Below are 17,898 nucleotides of genomic sequence, written 5' to 3' on the forward strand. Positions count from 1 at the left end.
TGTCACTCCGTGGTGTGGCAGTTCCAGGGCATATGCCACACACGCGTGTAGAAGAAGGGCCTGACCAAGGACAAGGCTAGCCTCCCCATGAGTGGGTTCATTTCATCAGGGCAGCCTTGAGTGGGCAGGACTGGCATGACTAGCCGAGTCCCTGGGACTTCTAATAACATAGCTGGCATCATGGCGTGGCTGTTGACTTACCAAGCCCAGGGTGTAAATCCACCCCCTGGAAGACTGCAGCTGAGTTTTGGATACTCCTGCTCCCACAGACTCTGTCAGACTTCAGGAGTACAGGCTTACAGCATCAGGATGGCATTCTGTCAACACTGTTGCCTCTCTCACTGTCACATATGCTTTCACTCACCTGGCTGTGAAAGCCTTAAAGTAAGGCACCATGTCCTCACTTCCCACAGGCATGACTGTGTCTAGTTGTCAGGGATGTTCCCTCAGTCCCTTGACCTTCCTCCTCCCCCCTCTCCCAACAAGGGAGGGCTCAGTCTCAGGAACTCCAGCAATTGGCTTCCTTCCGATTTGATAACTCCGAGATGTTTCTCCTCTTGCTCCTTAAAGTGAGATTCTTAATTAGCAAAGAGCCCACAGACAGGACTGAGGCTGGGTATAGTAGCTTGTTAGCCCAGATTTTGGGATTTAAGAGGCAGGAGGATTGCTCTGCTCAAGTCCGCGGTCAGCCTGGTTTGCATAGGGAGCCTGTGAGAGCTACACAAGGAGCCTGTCTTAAAAGAACAAAACCCAAACTAAAACCAGAACCAAACACACACAAACAAAACAAACAAGGCAAAATGAGCCAAGCTTTAGTCTAAGTGGACACACTCAGACACACACGCACATCAAGAATGAAAAGAACTGCAGAATAAACAATGACATACCCATGACTGGCCCTGTTGGCCTGAGTCCTGCTAAGTTCCCACATACATACCTGAGAGGTTTGTGCCACATTCTGATGTGATGAAGCGATCTGAGATGGAGACAGGGTGCTGGTGCTCCTCTGCTACCTGTACCCCAGCACCCCACACTCCTGCTCCAGCCTGAGATAGCTCTTAGCCTCAGAATCAGGCTAAAAGGCCCAGCACTTTGCCCTGGGTTGCTAAGCATTGGATGCTGGGAGGACCAACCTCATTTTCCAAGCACTGGTTTTCCTTCTTCACTAAGACAGCCTCTAACTAGAAGGACCAGAACCATAGATGAGACGGGCAAATGAACACTGAGATGACCTGAGCTGGGCCCTCCCATGGCCCTCCTCTGGGCATCCTCTCACATTGGCTACTTTCAGAGAAAGCTGGTCCCAATGGGTATGCTTTTTGCATTTATCTTCTACTGGGCCCAAAGAGCCTCTAACACTGAGTGTGGCTGTCACGCTCAGGGCCAAATACACAGTGCTGTGGAGAGAGGCTCAAGGCTGGCAAACAAGCCATGCAGGGACACACAGCCCGAGAGGCTGAGAGGCTGGAGCCTTGGAGGGCCTCCAGACAGAGCACAACCCTGCCCAACAGTGATGTCACCTCCTGTGGCCAGCACAGCAAAAGGGAGCCATCCATGTCACCTACCTTCCGAAAGCATTGCTTCTGCTTAAGCCACTCTGTGTCACTGCCTATGAGTAACACTTAGAAAAAAAAAAAAAAAAAAAAAAAAGGTGATCACTGTCCACAGTCTGCAGATCCGGGCTGCTCAGGAAGAGAAGAGTCAGGAGCCTCAAGCATGTTTGCCCAACATGGCTGTCCTAAACTGTATAGCCTTGTCGTTCCTGCCCTGGGCCCCAGCACAGCTGTGCTATCCTGAGGTTGCTCTATTTCTGCCACAGGGGCCTCAGGAAGGTCAGTAGAAAACAACCTTTTGGATTGAAGTCCTGGACATAGCAGTTGGCCTCCTAGTTAGCAGACTCTGGGTGGTGTTTGTTGAATGGATGCGTGGAAGAAGTTCAGTGAGGAGTGGTACAACCGCTTTAAGGAGAGAAAAGCTCTGGGACAGAGCATTTTTGACCGACTGCAGCAGAAGACACTGTGACTCTGGCTCTCAGACCAAGGAAAAAAATCTCAGCCAAGGGCTTGAGCCCATCTCATGGAACAGAAAGAGTTAAATGTGAGGAGATGGAGGGACAGAGCCCAGAGCTAAGGTGACCATAGAGACGGGGGGGGGGGGGGGGAGGTTCTGCTAATACTGACTTCATGCTAAATGAACAGGATGCAGCCATGCAGCAAGAGCCACGTGAAACACATCAACAGATTCGTCTTGATCAAATATGTACAAAAATTTAAACCGAGAGGAGACAAGCAAATGTCATCAAATGTCAAGGAATGAGAATCAGAGTCCTGGATTAAAGGGGATAAGAATAATGTCCCTGCTGGGGCTGTTCTGGCCTGTGCCTGCTTCTTGTCTGTCAGGACACATCTTCGGCTACCAAGGGCACAACACCTTTGATTCTTACAATGTCATCCCTGATCAAGTGGCAGGTCAGTGGTCTGTTTGCTGAGCATGGAATTAACCAGGTTGTTAGCTCTCCAGGGACATGGCCTGAATACCTGTAACAAACAGGGATAGTGTTCACTTGGCTCATGGCTTCAGAGGTTTCAGCACACAGTCTTTGGTGATCCCAATATGGTAAGGTGAAGCATAATGACAGAAGGACCACGTGGCAAAGGCTGCTCACCTCATGGCATATGGGAGGCAGGGAGAGAGGACAAGATACAGTCTCTGAAACTATGCCCTCCCTGACCTGCTTCCTCAAGGTCCCGCCTCTCAGTCTCTAAACCTTTCACAATAGCTAGACACCAAGCCAGGGCATGAGGTCTGGAGGAATGCTTCTCATGCAAACTGTAGGACCAGGTTAGGAAACACAAGAGAAAGGGCAGGCGGAGCACACTTACTCCTCACCCTAATAGAGACGTGAAACACCGTTCACTGAGCCCATCTTTAAGGCTCAACAGCAGGTTTCAAGCTGGGTTTTGGAGGAAGTGAGACCTGAACCACAGAAGTATCCTGTCATTTTCAACATTATCCTGTATGTGTGAGGGGTGTGTGTGTTTTTAAGTTGTTGACATCCTTCCTTCCTTGATGAGGTCTCACTGTGTAGCCCTGGCTGTCCTGGACCTCACTGTAGAACCAGGCTGGCCTGGAACTCACAGAGATCTGCCTGCCTCTGCCTCCCTAGTGCTGACACTAAAGGTGTGTGCACCACACCTGGCTGTATTATCTTAATATCTTAATTCTTGCTCTCTGAACAAGAATTTTCGTTTAGGTCTTCTTCGGTGCCTTTCAATGATGTTTTATAATTATTGGTATGTCTGACACTTTGAAAACACTGAGCATTCTATTCTTTCTGGTAATAAGTGAAATTATTTTCTTTTTAAAAAAATTATTTTTTGTGTATATTTTGTCTACATGTATGTCTGTGTACCACACATGTGCAGTGCCCATGAAGGCTAAAAAAGAGTGTTGGGTCCTCTGGGACTGGGGTTACTGGTGGTTGTAAGCTACCATGTGGGTGTTGGGGATCTAACTTAGGTCCTCTGAAAGAGGACCCTGTGATCTTAATCACTGAGCCGTCTCTCTAGCCCCAAACGGTTTTCTTCATTTCCTTTCTTGTGTTGTTCATTGCTAATGAATTGAAAACAGTTGATTTTCAGGCTGGTAGAGTGCGTATTTCACATGCAGGAAGCTGTGGGAGCAACCCCCAGCCCTGCATATACTGGGCATGGTTCATGTTTGCAAGGTGTAAGACATACCGATAATTATAAAACCTCACTGAAAGGCACCAAAGAAGCCCTAAACAAAAACCTCATGTTTGGAGAGTGAGATTTAATATTAAGATGACACAGCCAGGGGTGGTGGTGCATACTTTTAATCCCAGTGCTAGGGAGGCAGAGACAGGTGGATCTCTATGAATATAATCCTAGTACTAGAGATGGAAGCAGGAAGATCAGAAGTTCAAGGTCATTCTCAGCTGCACTTCAGGCCAGCCTGAGATACAAGAGATCCTGTCTCAAAATAAATAAATAAATAAAATTTTTTTTTTAATGGAAAAAAAAAGAGAGAGAAGCAAGGAAGCAGAGAGGTACAGAGCCAGTTAATCATGTACCCAGCAACTTTTTGTTTCCTGGTTCTGCTCAATTGCCTGACAGGGCTATGCTGTGCCATGCTGCAGAGAGCTGGCTCTTGTAGTCACTTTTCCTTGAAGCTGAGTTTCTTCCCCAGACAGAGGGGCAAAGGTTAAGCCCATTCTTGTGTTGTTATGCCATCCACAGCAGAAAACAGCCCCTTCCCAACTTGTGGTTTTAATTACCCCCACACTCAGGATGGACTCATACCCATGCACAGGAACGCACCAGCCCCAACCCCAAGCTTAACCACAAACGACATCCACAGTGGAGCGGACAATGAGAGTGGTTTGGGCAAGTTTGGAGTTTATTTGCTGCAGTTCCTTGGAGCTAGTTTACAAGGCAAAAACAAACAAAAAACCAATTGGAATAATAATAATATTTTTAAAAAACCCTGTCAACAACTTTCAGTCATTTCTTTGTATTTTGACAAATCTTTTTTTTTTTTTTAAACAAATACAAAATAATCTAAAAGGAGAAAAACTAGGTATGGATTATTTACACCTCTGATAAATAGACTGATACTGAGCCAGCTGCTGGTCTGCCCAGGACACACCTGTGAGAACTGGTGTGCAGGAGGGGCTCTGACACTGGCCCGACTCCCCCACAACCTGGGCTGGCACTGACTGGTTCTGTACCAGGAAGCTCAGGTCTCCGGCCTGGACCCTCTTCGTTACAGTCACCTTCCCACACTCCAGCATGGAGCACCTGAAGCCACTTGATGCCAGATCCATAGGAAGGGGCCAGAGTGCTGCCCCACACTCACCCTTCTCTGCAGAGCTATTTCCAGAGATGCTGACCTCCTTCTGAGATCAGAGGAGCTGAGCTCACGCAGCTCAGCGGGACCCGTGGCTCCTCCACCTGCCTGGAGGCAGCATTCTGCCACCAAGGCCTTGGCCACGTGGAGGAGTGTGCCAAGACACCGCCTGCCACCTGCTCTGCCTGGACTGGCATGCTGGCCCTGGCCAAGGAGCAGGAGCTGCCCTTGAGAGTCCCTGAGAGAACGGCAGGAGATGCTGCGTTTCATGGCTCCCTTCACACTGAGTTAGGAGGCCAGGGCTGACTCATACATGTGCTGTGGCATGCCATGCCATAGAGGGCAAGGGGACAGAAAGGCCACCTCACCTTGCTTGACTACACTGCACCCTGCTGAGCAAGGCCCCTGCTCCTGGAGGCTACCACAGAGTGCACCAGAATAGTCCAGTTGGGGCGGCTTTTGAGGCAGAAAAGGCTGAGGCCCCAAGGGGATCAGGTAAAACCTGCTCCTTCCTCTAGAACGAGGAGTGGAGCTCTTGGGGAGGAGAAAGAAAAACCAGCTATGAAACAGTCGTCACCCGGCACCATGGGTGACCCCCTCACAGTTTTGGTTCTTAGGAAAATGCGGACTTTCCACTTTAAAGCGCAGTGGGCCTGGGTACTGAGGGCCAGGCAAGGAGCTAACCACCTTCACCCTGCCCTACAGGCACTGGGCAGGAGCTGCCCACACTGCCTGCTGCCCTACCGGGGTCTGAAGGCCTCCCCGTGTCTGCTGGGCCCTGCCAGCAGCCCTGCTTTTGCCCCTCTTGCCCACACAGGTCACGAGGCAGCAGCCTGGGGTGCCAGCATCCCCAGAGCCCCTTTCCTGGGAAGCTCCACGAGCAGGGCGCAGGAGGGCAGAGCGCAGTGCTACGTTCACTTCTGCATTAAAAACAAAAATAAAGCTTTACAGTGCGTGGCTTCTCTTCCTTTCCTCCTGTCTCCTTAGTACATACGAGTACATCCTCACAGGCATTTATGGAGCAGAGGTGAAGGCCCTTGGCCAGGAACACTTCGAGGTAAAGAGTACTCCATGTGCTGCCGTCAGTCCTGCGGAACTGAGGCGTGACACAGCGCTGCTCTGCTGCTAGCAGCGGTTCTGAGCGGCTCCAGAGCCCACGAGTGGCAGCAGCAGTCTCCAGCCGCAGCCCTCACTGCCCGCCCTTCTCCCTCTCAGAAAACTGCAAAAAGCTGAAGCGTTTCTAGGAGTGGGCAGGGACTGGCAGAAGAGCGCTCCGCTCTCCTCTGCTTGGCTCCACCGTGCCTTCGAGGGGAGGCAGGAGAAAGGGCCGCGGCGTCTCCGTGTCCTGGTGCCCCCTCAGTGTCTCTTTGTGGAGGAAACCTTCTTTTTCCGTGCAGCAAGCATCTCGTAGAAAGGGTCTCTGCTGATGGCAGCTCTGGAGCACAGAAAAGGGAGAGAGCAGGCATGAGGGGCAGACCAGCCTGTGCTGCCCCCAGAGCCGGTGCTGCCAGCTGTTACCAGGACACCCACCCCCACTCTGCCCCCACTCTGCCCACATGGCAACTCAAGGTGAGGGGACATGTAACAAAGTAACTGTAGGGTTTCTCTGCTACTTAACATTTGAGAGCACAGTCATTACACATCCCTCAGCTGAGTCCCAAGGGTGGGGATTTGGTGACTACCCTCTGCGGCCCTGAGTGCCCTGTTGTAACAGATGCCACAGGTCACTGCACACACGATGTTTGAGAGGCTGGCATGGGCTGTATGCACACCAGCTCCACATGGATGACAGGGAACCAGCCAGGTGCCTCCCCAGCACGGAGAGGGGCGCGCACAGGCAGTGGTGGTGCTTGTTCTAGGGAAACAGAATCTGTGTGATGATTAGTTCTAGTGGGTCACCAGTGACCTGGAGCCTCCAGGGCACACACATGCAAGTGCTTGCTTTCTCCCTCCTCTCCCTGCTTTCGTGTGTGTGTGTGTGTGTGTGTGTGTGTGTGTGTGTGTGTGTGTGTGGTGAGCTGACTCACCACCATAAGGGCTCAGCCTCCAAAGGAATAGTGCTAGTCAGAAGGTCTCTCATTTTCACGGTGTAGGGGATCCCGCCTTGGCTTGTGTGGGGTGGCTAACCCCTCTGGTAGGTTGCTTGTCCCTGTACAGCAGTACCCATGTGCCCAGATGAAAATATGCCGTGAAATGGTGGCAAGAACTGGGTTGGCACCAGACACTATGTGCCATGTTTAACTCCCTCTTCATCACTGTGCTGAGATCTTGGCTTGCTAGAGTCTCAGAGCTGGAAATCATACCTCTCCTCACCTGTCGGGACAGGCTCCCCATGGCTAACAGCAGGCAAGTCTGGTTTGCCAAGTGTCTGCCTGCAGACTGGACTCTGTTGGACTCAGGTTGCGATGGACCCAAGCAATGCCACTAGCTCTCTTAGGCTGCGGGGAACCACTAGGAAGAGCAGCCTTCTACAGTATATCTCCCCCAGGGAGGTCTATTTCCCTCACTGCACTCTCGTTCTACCCCTCCTCATCTCCAGCAGGAGCACAGGAAGGCTTCCCAGCCATGCCGCGCACAGCATCCTCCTGAGGCAGCACGCCGGCTGAACCCAGCCTACCACTCCAAGTCCATGTTCTTAGCTTTGCTGAACCTCAGGCTTTCATCTGTGCAGTGGGGCTTATGATCCACTGGGCCATCTCTACTGGGGCTGGGGACACAGAGACTGTGGGGCAGGGCTTCCAGCATTTTCACATCCTCCACAGAGGCTGAGCCAGAGTGCCAGGGAAGCATCAAGAATATTTGTGGGGGGGAGGGTGTCACAAGAACTTGGTAGCCCCAGAAGAAGGCCTGGCATCCACAAGGATCTAAGAAGTTCTTTAAAGAACACTCAATTTTTCTGACTACAGCAGCAAAAACTTATATGAAAGTCAAAATGTACAAAAGCAGTCAAAAATTCTTTGGAAAGAGCACTGAGGGAAGGAGCTCCTTCTGAAGCGTATTCTACTGACAGAAGCAGTGTGTGTGTGTTCAACGTGGGAAAGTGGTGGCCCACACAGGCCAGCCTGAGGCCAGGCAGAATGTGGTATGACCCAGGGCAAACACTGAGTCAGGGTCAGACAGACAGCTCCTGGACTGAGAGAAGAGTCCCAGCTCCCATGCTAACCCACACAGAATGAACTTCCGACAGCTGACATGAAGAGCACAGGACACGCACTGTGCTCTCCATTCCCTGGCCTCTGATCACTCCCAGACACACAGCCATGCTCAGAGGACAGGCTGTTTTGGGCCTCCTCATGTGCAACTCGTAGCCTGGCCCACCTGTGGACATAACGGCTGTCACTTGGGGAGAACACCTAAGTCAGGGCAGCGAGTCTTGGCCTCAGTGCTCTACCAAGGTCCTCAGAGCAGCCCTCTAAGTCCAGAATCACAGAGAAGAGGCAGGCAATACTCCCCGAAGACAGCACAGACTCCACTGCTGACAGGGTCCCAGCCCCACCCATCTGCTCCTTTCTCTAGGAACTTTGACAAGCATCTTCACCAACCCTTCCCCAGCAGCACACTGTCACAATCTCCAGCCATTTACCGATTCTCTGTCTAATCTAAAGCACTGCACTGGCTGGAGTGAAGTACTCAACACTACATTAGATAATGAGCAGGTCCTGAGCAAGGGTTGTAGCCAGGCAGAAGCCATGTTTTGTCTGAGGACACAAAGGTAGCCTGGGACCTGAAGGCATGTCTTCCTCACTCTCCAGGTCACTGAGGCCCAGGTGACAAGGAAAGCTTTCTAAGGAAGATATCTCCTGATGGCCAAAGTGCCCAGGACTATGTCTGAGGATCTATTACTGCAAGAAATCATTGCCGAGAGAGTGGGGGAGTCAGAGTGTTCAGTGGCTGTCTTCCTGGGGCAAAGAAGAAGGATTCCCAAGAGCCAGGCTTCTTGTGGCTCCTAGGGAACACACTGATAAAGGTGTCAATGAGCTTTGCAGAGCCTATTTCTAGTCACATGCCACAGTGGAAAGTCCCTGTTTCTGAAGTAAAGTTCACAACTGTGGGACTTCAAGAATTTCCCTTCACTCAGGCTGTTCTCACAGCACACAGTGAAGGGCTGGGGCTCTGCCTCATGACCTCGCATCACTGCTCTGTGACCTGCTATAATACTCATAACCTATGGCCCTTAGTTTCTGTATCCACAATGGAGAGAATGGTCTCACTGGATGAAAAGGTTGACCAAAGCCAAGTGCTATTCACACTAAGCTGGCCCAGCAAGAGATGTGGCCCCTCACAGTGCGGGGAGGTGCCACTTGTCCCTACTGTGGGTGCCTAGCTGAAGGCACAGCCTACTAATGCTCTGAGACACAGGAGTCCAAAGGCCTGCTGGGAAGCAAGCTGGGAACCTCCCTGCACACTGGCAGCGCTGGGAGGACGGGGCTGCAAGGAGAGGAGCCGTGACCGGCCATCCTGTGCGAGGAAGCACCTACTTGATGCACTTCATCCACTCGTCCTTCTCCTCAGGAGTGGGTGCTGAGATGCGGTACACAGTGTGGTTTCCTTCCACCACGCGGCCGTCAGCCTCCGTCTTACAGGCCTTAATCACTTGGTCTTTATTGTCAGGGATATAAAGTTCAAAACAGTTCTGGGAAGAAAATGAGAAGGTGACAGTAAGGTTTTAGGAAGCTGCTGACCAAAGAAAATGTTACTTCTTTTCCCAAACACTCTTTACTCTTACTTTCAAGGAATATTTATCAGAGAGTACCTTCAGAAAATGTGTTTTCTGAGGGTGGAAGACATAAGTCAGTTGGTAAATACTTGCTAAAGAAGGATGAGGACCTGAGTTTGATCCTGCATTTAAAAAGCCAGGTGTGGACCCAGAGTGGTGACATATACCTTTAGTCTCAGCACTCGGGAGGCAGAGGCAGGTGGATCCCTGAGTTCGAGGCCAGCTGGTCTACAAAGCTAGGTCCAGGACAGCCAGGGCCACATAGAGAAACCCTGTCTTGAAATAAAAAACAAACAAAAATCCCAGTATGCTGGCACACATATGCACTTGAAGTGTCAACAATGGGAGGTAGAAACTAGCAGATCACTGGGACTCTAGGGCTGGCTAGCCTAGGCCAACAGGCAAACCCCAGCTTCCAATAAGACACCTTGTTCTTTGTCTGTGTGTGTCCTTCTCATTGTGTGCATATGTGTAAACGTGGGCAAACATATGCCAGAATAAACGTGGAGGCCAGAGGTCAAGCAGGCTCTCTTCATGCTTGATGTCGTGTACTCTAGGCACTCTGGCGCACGGAGTACAGGGACTCTCTTTTTTTAAGAATTCATTAAAAAGAAGAAAAAAAAGCAAAGAGAAAAAGCAAGGCATGGTGGTGCACACCTTTAAACCTAGCACTCAAGGAGGCAGGGGCAAGCAAATCTCTGAGTTTGAGGCCAGCCTTGTCTACAGAGAACTGTAGGTTAGCCAGGGCCATGCAGTCTCAAAACAAACACATATTCATGTGTGTGTGCAAGTGTGAGTACAGGTGTGGGCATGGACCTCGGAGGACGGCCTCCAGTGGAAACCTTGTCATGCGCCTTGTCTGAGACAGGGTCTCCTTGTTGTTTTCCCCCTGCACACACTCAGTGAGCAAGCCCATGGCTTCTGGAAATCCTCCTTTCTCCAGCTCCTCACTGTACGAGCACGGGGATTACAGACACACATGATCCGCACTCAGGTTCTTGTGCCAGAACTTGTGTCACACGTTCCCCACCAGGCCACCTAGCCAGCTTGACACCCTGTCTCAAGAAACAAGGTGGACAGCCCCTGAGGAATGACACCTAAGGTTGACCTTACGGGCATCAGTGAACACACATTGCACGCACACATGCACCTGTGCAAATGGGCACATGGACACAGTTTTTCCTATGGAGAAAGCAGCTCAGAAGAGGACACCGCAGGCTGTCAATCGTGCTACCTAAGATGCTGGCCTGGCGCCATCCGGCTCCACTCCCGACAGACAGGAGCATGTCTACAGCTGTGGCTCAGTTGCCCCCGAGCCAGACAGTGCTCCAGAATTAACAGGTCAGCAGCAAGCTGCGACGTCACAGCTGAGCTGTCAGGAGAGGCAGTCTCAAAGTCAGTGAGCCCACTGCAGCAGACAGAACTAGCAGGCTACGGTCTTCTCTTTCTCTTGAAAACTGAGCATAAGCAAAGCAGCGGGAGGTAACAGCAGGGCTTTGTTTTTCAGGCTCTCGGGTCTGTCTTAGGCCACTCTCCTTCAGGGCGGGTTATCGCCATCCCTGCTGGCCCTGGGCATGGTAGCAGGGATACTCACCGGCTTTTTGGAGTCTTCCACCTCTCGGATACTCAGATTCTCCAGGGGGATGATCCCACGGGGCTCTTTATCCTGGGCAGGGGCAGCAGAGAGGCTTGACTCCCCATTGAGGAAACCCCTGTTCTTCCTCCCTCAGCCCGTTCTGACTCCTCCCTCTCAGGCATAAAGCTCCCAGATGAGCTCCAGACCTCATTTGGGTTGTACAATAGGTCCCGGGTCAGGAGAGTGTAGCATGGCTGGGAAAATTCAAAGCCTTTTGCCGATAAAAAGGCCAGGGGCTCAGCAGGTGTCATCAAAGTGTACCTGACAGTCAATGACCCATGAGGCCTCAAGCTGGAAAACACATCAGCTACCTAAGAAAGAGCCTCCCCTCCTCCATGTCTTTGTCTGGTGTTCCTTTCCCTTTTCCTAGCCTTTGTTCTGTTCCACTAACTCTTGGAAGCCTTTCCCAGCCTAGGTCTAGGCACCCCTGCCCACGTCTGAAGGGACTCCAATTGAAAGTCAAATTTCCTCCTGCTCACTGCATATCACCTGAATTTGATAGTTGATGTATCATCATCATCATTATTAGTGTATTATTATTAGGGTAACACTGTCTTTTGGACAGCTGCTCCAAGATCCACAGAGGTGCCTGAACCCAGGTCTGGACAGACCTTGACACCTCCCTCCATCTCAACTGGCACTCTCAGGTACTGTCTATCTCACCAGCCAAGGCCCTTACCATGGACATATTTCTATCCTACCAGCTAGCTAACCTTGGTCAAGCCCTGTTGCTTTTCAAACATACTAATCAGAGTTACACATGTACAATGTGTCAATAACAAACAACCCCACCAACTAACCAAACAAACCCTGTTCTATAATTGTATAAAAACAAACAAGTATGTCTTTTAGACATTTCCCCAAATTCTGTGGGAACAGTTATCCTCCTCTTTCCAACTGTTTAGTACTGAGTTTAGGTCACACCATCTGAGGTTCACCTACAGGGAATAAGCTCCTCTTGCCTCGAGCTAAGGTATGCTGGCCTCCTGTTAGTACCACTCTGCTCCTCAAGCTGTGCCACACAGCAGCTAGTCTGCACCAGGGAACCTATTCCACCTTTGTTCTCTTTCCCTCAACTCAAAAATTATCTAATTGGGCAGTGTGTGTGCTTATTTTTCCATCAAAATGGTACCAAAATCAATTGCATGTGCTTCATTTTGTCAAAATCTCCTTTCTTAGGTTAATTCATATTGAGTAGTCTCCTAATCTTAACTCTGTGGTAACATTCCTCCCACAGCCAGGTGGCCTCTAAGTTTGGTGGCATATCCCTGAGTTTGCAGCTGTCCACTATTTCAGTGCCTTAGTCCACTTCCCACAGATAAGATTTTCCCCATTTTGCTGGGGAAAATTGTCATTTGACAGGGTTCATCTTCTACCAGCATTCTAAGGAAAGGTACGAAAGGCAGAGAACCCTGTTAAAATCTCCCTGTTTGGGAAGGTTTCCACCTGACTGAGGGCTTGGCTGGGTCTAGCAGTGTGGGTAGAGAGCATCCTCCAGACTGTAACACATGGACCTCCTTCAGTTCTTGGGGCTGTGCTGTACTAAGTTTTTCTGTTGCCTGAAGCTTTTCTCTTTGTCCTCTAGGTACTGAGACTCAGTAAGGACATGGATTTGGTGACCATTTATTTAAGCCTAGAAGCACATTCTCCACTTGGGGACGATTTGAAGTTACCATCCTCTCTGCTGCCATCCTCTCTGGGTTACATGGGACCTCTTGGGCTAGCTCTTGTCTCCAGTATCATTTCCTATGCCCTTGTACTCTTTCTAGGAAACCTTTATGTTTCTTTCCAGCCTCCTGCACTGATGACTGGCGTGTTTCATTTTCCAGAGCATGTTTGTACTTGGACTCACTGTGTCCCTGTTCCCTGGCTCCCAGCTGCCATGGGCATCTCTAGGAGACTAGTAGCAAGCTCTCCACCTGGCATGCCTCCCACCTGGCTTTGGTCTCCTCCTGCTCTCAGTCAGAAGCCCTCTTAGCCATCTGGGCCTACCACTTGTGTCACTGGAGAGTGGTGGACTGCAACTGGTCTTTTGTTACTTTGTGAATTCTTCTTTTTCCCACTCTTAAACCCCCCCCCTTTGCCGGTTTCATCCTATTACTAGATAGGAGAGAAAGAAGGATCAGGGACAGGGAGAGAAACCCCTGCATCTAATTTCTTTCTTCTTTGCTTGCAGCTATTCTTTGCTACTTTTTAGGTTCTTCTTTTTCCCATTGTCCTCCCTCTCCCAGTTTCACCTCTATCACTAGAGAGAGAAGGATCTAGGAGGGAGAGAGAGATAGAGATCCCTCATTGAGCGCTGTAACCAACCCCTTGGAACTAAAAACCTTGCCTCTTGGGGCACTAGCATTTATAAACCCTCTGAAAAGTTCCCAGAATTCCAAACATCACATCATTGCAGAATCTATCTGCAGGTGGCAAAACCATGCCTCTGCTAGAGCACGAGGCAAATCACAGTCAGCTGCTGCAGACAGTCTGAAGCTGCCCTAGATACCCACACCTGGGATTAAAACAAAAACATATTCTTATAATATTTGTGTTGTTTAAAGAAACCAAAATTCCTAAATTGTCATTACAGTGGACTAAGCAGAGTAAGAGTAAGCTGTGGACTGCAGGTTCTTCTCACAAGGTTCCTCTCACAGGGCTAACCACAGAGTCTGCCTGAGACCCTTACAGCCCTCTTCAGGGGCATCAGTCACTCACAATGGCAGTTACAGGAGGGAAGATAGCACATTCACCCATAGTCTCCCTAGCCCTCCTACACACATACAATGCCTTAGCCTTATCGGTGCTAAGCGGATCCCTTGGTCCAGAGACTCATGGTATTCCCCTATCTAGAGGAGAAGTCTCTAGACTGCTACTGGGAGAGTGACCACTGGGTTTCCTAAACAGTTCCCAGCCAGCCCACTTCCCCACTCCTCTTTCTGTCCTCTCTACTGTCATTTCCAGGCCTCACAATGCCTGAACTCTTAAGTGTTGTGATGTTGAGTGGGCTGAGTCAAGCCATCCTGATGCAGACCCTTAGGAAGCTGTGGCTTCTTTAATCTCCCAGACTGCAGGGGTCTGAGGGAGTGAGCTACATGTGCATGGCACATGATCCGTGCTCTGAGTGTGTGGCTATAATCAAAGGGCTTATACCATCATCTGAGCAGGCTCAGGAGGCCCTGGGACCAGCCAGGGAGACCACTGGGCCTCTGCTAACTTCCCCACATTTGTTCTGCAGGCTGACACTGGCGGAGGTAAGCCAGCATGCTCACCTCTGTGCATGCCACAGAAGCTGGAGAGCACTAGGAATCCTGGATCCCAACACTGAGAGTATGTTCCTGGCTAACAATGTCAAGTCCAAAATATGAAATGGGGTCCCTGTGGAGGACTTTCATTCTGCGGCATGTGGATGTCCAGTGGCTCAAAGAACAGCTCAGCAGGAGGACCTGGATCTAATCCCAAGCACCAAAAGTAAAATAAGCAAAGGATTCTACACCAGTTTAGGTAGACTTTGGCACACCTTACCACTGTTCATCTATGCCACGAATAATTTGCGTTTCCCACAAGAACAGATGTAACCAGCACTGATGGCTTTGGCCTATATGATTTCTTAGAGCAAGTACTGCTATCGTTGCAAAAATATGACCTGCTCATTATAAAAAAGAAACTTAAAATACTGCAAAAATAAATAAAGGAAAGTTTAAAAACATTCTAAATGAGAGATCACTAACGATGACCACATGGACAAGAGACTGAGGGCTAATGCGATGGAGAGAAAGAAACAGGTCTGTGAGGACGGGCTATTTCACATAGTATTTTCATAAAAGATGTGCTATTAAGAAAAAAAAAAATCAAAGCTGGGTGTGGTGGTGCACGCCTTTAATCCCAGCATGGGAGAGACATCGGCAGGCAGATCTCTGAGTTTGAGGCCAGCCTGGTCTACACAGCAAGTTCCAGGACAACCAGGGCTACACAGAGAAACCCTGTCTCAACAAACAAACAAAAATAAATAAATAAAAATCTTTTAAAAAGGGAAAAAAAAATTGAAGCAGAATTGAAAAAATACAGAATTTCAAGGTAAATATTTTCTTGCCACAAAGACCATTCTTGGAGCAGCTTTATAAAAACTGCTAGGTGTTTAATCACTCTGTTTTTAAAGGTGTCATGTGACTCAGCTTTGACAGTTTGAAATTAAGTATTCTTCCTACTGCTTAGTCCCTGTCATCACTAACTTCATTTGATACTTTCCAGGTTTCTAATGCCCCAGCCTGTGCCACAGACACAGGGTCCCAGTGTTGACACAGTTCAGGGTCGACCCGGTGTGTCCACACTGCTTCCGCGCTCGGATGTCTTAGCATCAGTTAAGCATGTCTGAGTCCCAGGCCTCTTTAAGCGCCCATTTGAACCTGAGAATGCTGTGGGTTCCACATTTAAGAGCACTTCAGCGCTGGCCCTGCCTTGCAGTGTGGCTGGCAGCGGCCTCAGCACAAGGCCACACTTTGGGAGTCTTGCTTCAGTGCCACAGCTCAGTGTCTGATGCTGCAGCTCTCCCAGCTGTACACTTCAGTACTGCACCTCTGTCAGCATTCTTGGCTGCTGAGCTCAGCACTTGTGTTTCAGGTTTAAGTGAAGGAGGTCAGCATCCAGCTCTCCTACTTGCACCCCCAACCCTCTACATCCTGGGAAGAATCCAACCAATCCATCGAAACTTTGACTTTGTAGATAATTTCACTGGCACTGAAATTATCTCCTGTCCCCAGCACCTAACTTTATGGCATTTGTTCTCCCTGCAGGAAGTGAGGACATCATTAGTTAATGCGTCTTACCCCTTAAAGTTTACACAGACTTGCTGAAGAATGAACAACAACACCACAACCCTATAGTGATTCAGAAACACACAGCTTTGGCTCTCATGAGCTGAAGTCCTGTTCTGCCTCGATCACTCTGGTCCCTATTCAAGTGACTTCATGCTATCTTCCTGGAGTCTCTGAGGGCTGGTGTTTGACAGTCTGTGCTTCCCATAGTGCCCTCAGGGAACTGGAGGGAGCTCATGTGAAGCAGACTTTCTTCCTTTCACCACTCTGCTTCTACTTGCATCAGCCTGCGTCTTCCTCCAGGCCAAAGGGTGGAGTGGGCTGATCTCATGCCCAGGCTGCAGGCACTCTGCAACTCCAGCTGTTCTTTCCTTCCCACTGCCAGATGGCACATGAACAAACCAGCTGTGCCGTTTCCTGGTCTGGCTGTCCTCAGCTCCACACACTCAGTTTCACTAGGGTTGTGTGAAAGCCTGTGCTAGGAAAACTCTAGACACTATAAAGCCACATCAAGGAAGGGCTTGGAAGGGTGGGGAGCCCCGGAAGAAAACTATTGAGACTTCTGTCCATAGCACTCTGGGAAAGAAACAGTATTTAAAGTACTGCTCTGGTGTTTGAAAAGGCTTTAAGTACAGAAAAGCAAAGCTAGTTGCAGAACTTGGTGCTATGAGTGGGGCCCTGAGGAGCAACACCTTGAGAACAGCTTTCCGTCATGTCCTCAGCATGAATCACTGAACTGAACCTGTAATTCGACGAAACTAGCCTAGAACTCACTATGTGGGTCAAGGTGGCCTCAAACTTGTGGTTATCCTCCTGTTGATTTTTTAAATTGTTATTAAACACCATTTTGTTCCACCTCTACCACAGAGGAGACTTCGACCCTTTTTCTCAGTGGGATCAATTCCTTGCTCATTAAAGATCCAGCTAAGTTACCTCTACTGACCTAGTTGGAGACCCAAGTCCAACCCGAATGCGAGAAGAACTGCCTCTGCTTGGAGGAACACTGCCACACCATGCACCAGTGGAGGTCATGGTCTGAGCACCAGCTTGTTGCTTTCTGGGTGCTCTCCCCACAGGACGTCCAGAGGAATTTTACTGTGTACTCTTTACCCCATGACAACAAAGGGCACCTCTATGTGACGCACTCCTACAGGGAAGTCTTGTCCCAGTGAACAGACACCAACAGAACTTCCACGGTGTAAGGAAATGTCAGTTTCCCAAACCTCCAGATTCTCTCAAGTGAACCATTCCTTCCCCTTTTGTTTTGCTCCTTTTCCTCTATCTCTTACCACTGAACTACTTCTTCTGAATCAAATCCTTCAGCATTTCTGAGGCCATAGAAAATCTGAGTTCACCAAGGCACAACTATTATCCCTTTTACTAGGTTCTCGGCAAATGACCCAAATTCCATGTTTCCAGCCCAGTTCCCAACAAGCTCCAACACTGTGTTCACAGCTCTAAGACTTGTGCCTCCTGTCGTGTCTAGAACTGGGGGCTGGCTCTGGGCCACCCTCCTTGCCAGTCCCTCCACATCCTTGTGAGGGTGTTCTACTTTGAGATTTAGTTCTTCCCTGGCCCCATGGAAGTAGAAGGGTAGCTCTGACCATCTCCCCAGGGTCTCCTCTAGCTGTGCTCAGCTGGAGTGTTGGGAAGCAGAGGACTGGTCTGGCCTACCCCAGGCGGACCAGCAGATGCTTACCGTGGTGTATTCAAAGTAGTAAAGGCAGTTGTCAGTCAGAATGAACCAGCGCCTCTTCCAGGTCTTCACCCTGCCACCTGAGAGCAAAAAGGAGATGCTTTTGACAAGAGACACCCAGGCAGGTGCATGCTACACACACACACACACACACACACACACACACACACACACACACACA

The 17,898-nt window shown here is 49.8% G+C and overlaps 1 protein-coding gene across 2 annotated transcripts in view; it reads right to left on the reverse strand.

Moving 5' to 3' along the window:
• Window positions 1-4,398: 4,398 nt before the first annotated feature.
• Cyth1 (cytohesin 1) overlaps window positions 4,399-17,898 on the reverse strand; it is a 78,914-nt gene continuing 65,414 nt past the window's right edge. The window contains exons 10-13 of one of the 2 annotated variants that reach the window (XM_055592169.1): window positions 17,721-17,799; window positions 11,181-11,252; window positions 9,348-9,502; window positions 4,399-6,304 (exon numbers count right to left, since the gene is read on the reverse strand). In XM_055592169.1, the coding sequence (XP_055448144.1) occupies window positions 6,226-6,304; window positions 9,348-9,502; window positions 11,181-11,252; window positions 17,721-17,799 (385 nt within the window). In that variant the 3' untranslated portion in view covers window positions 4,399-6,225. The remainder of the gene's footprint in view (window positions 6,305-9,347; window positions 9,503-11,180; window positions 11,253-17,720; window positions 17,800-17,898) is intronic. The other variant, XM_055592168.1, reaches the window with a different exon arrangement.

The sequence above is a fragment of the Psammomys obesus genome, unplaced genomic scaffold (assembly GCF_907164565.1).
Source record: "Psammomys obesus unplaced genomic scaffold, mPsaObe1.curated_primary_1811, whole genome shotgun sequence".
NCBI lineage: Eukaryota > Metazoa > Chordata > Mammalia > Rodentia > Muridae > Psammomys > Psammomys obesus.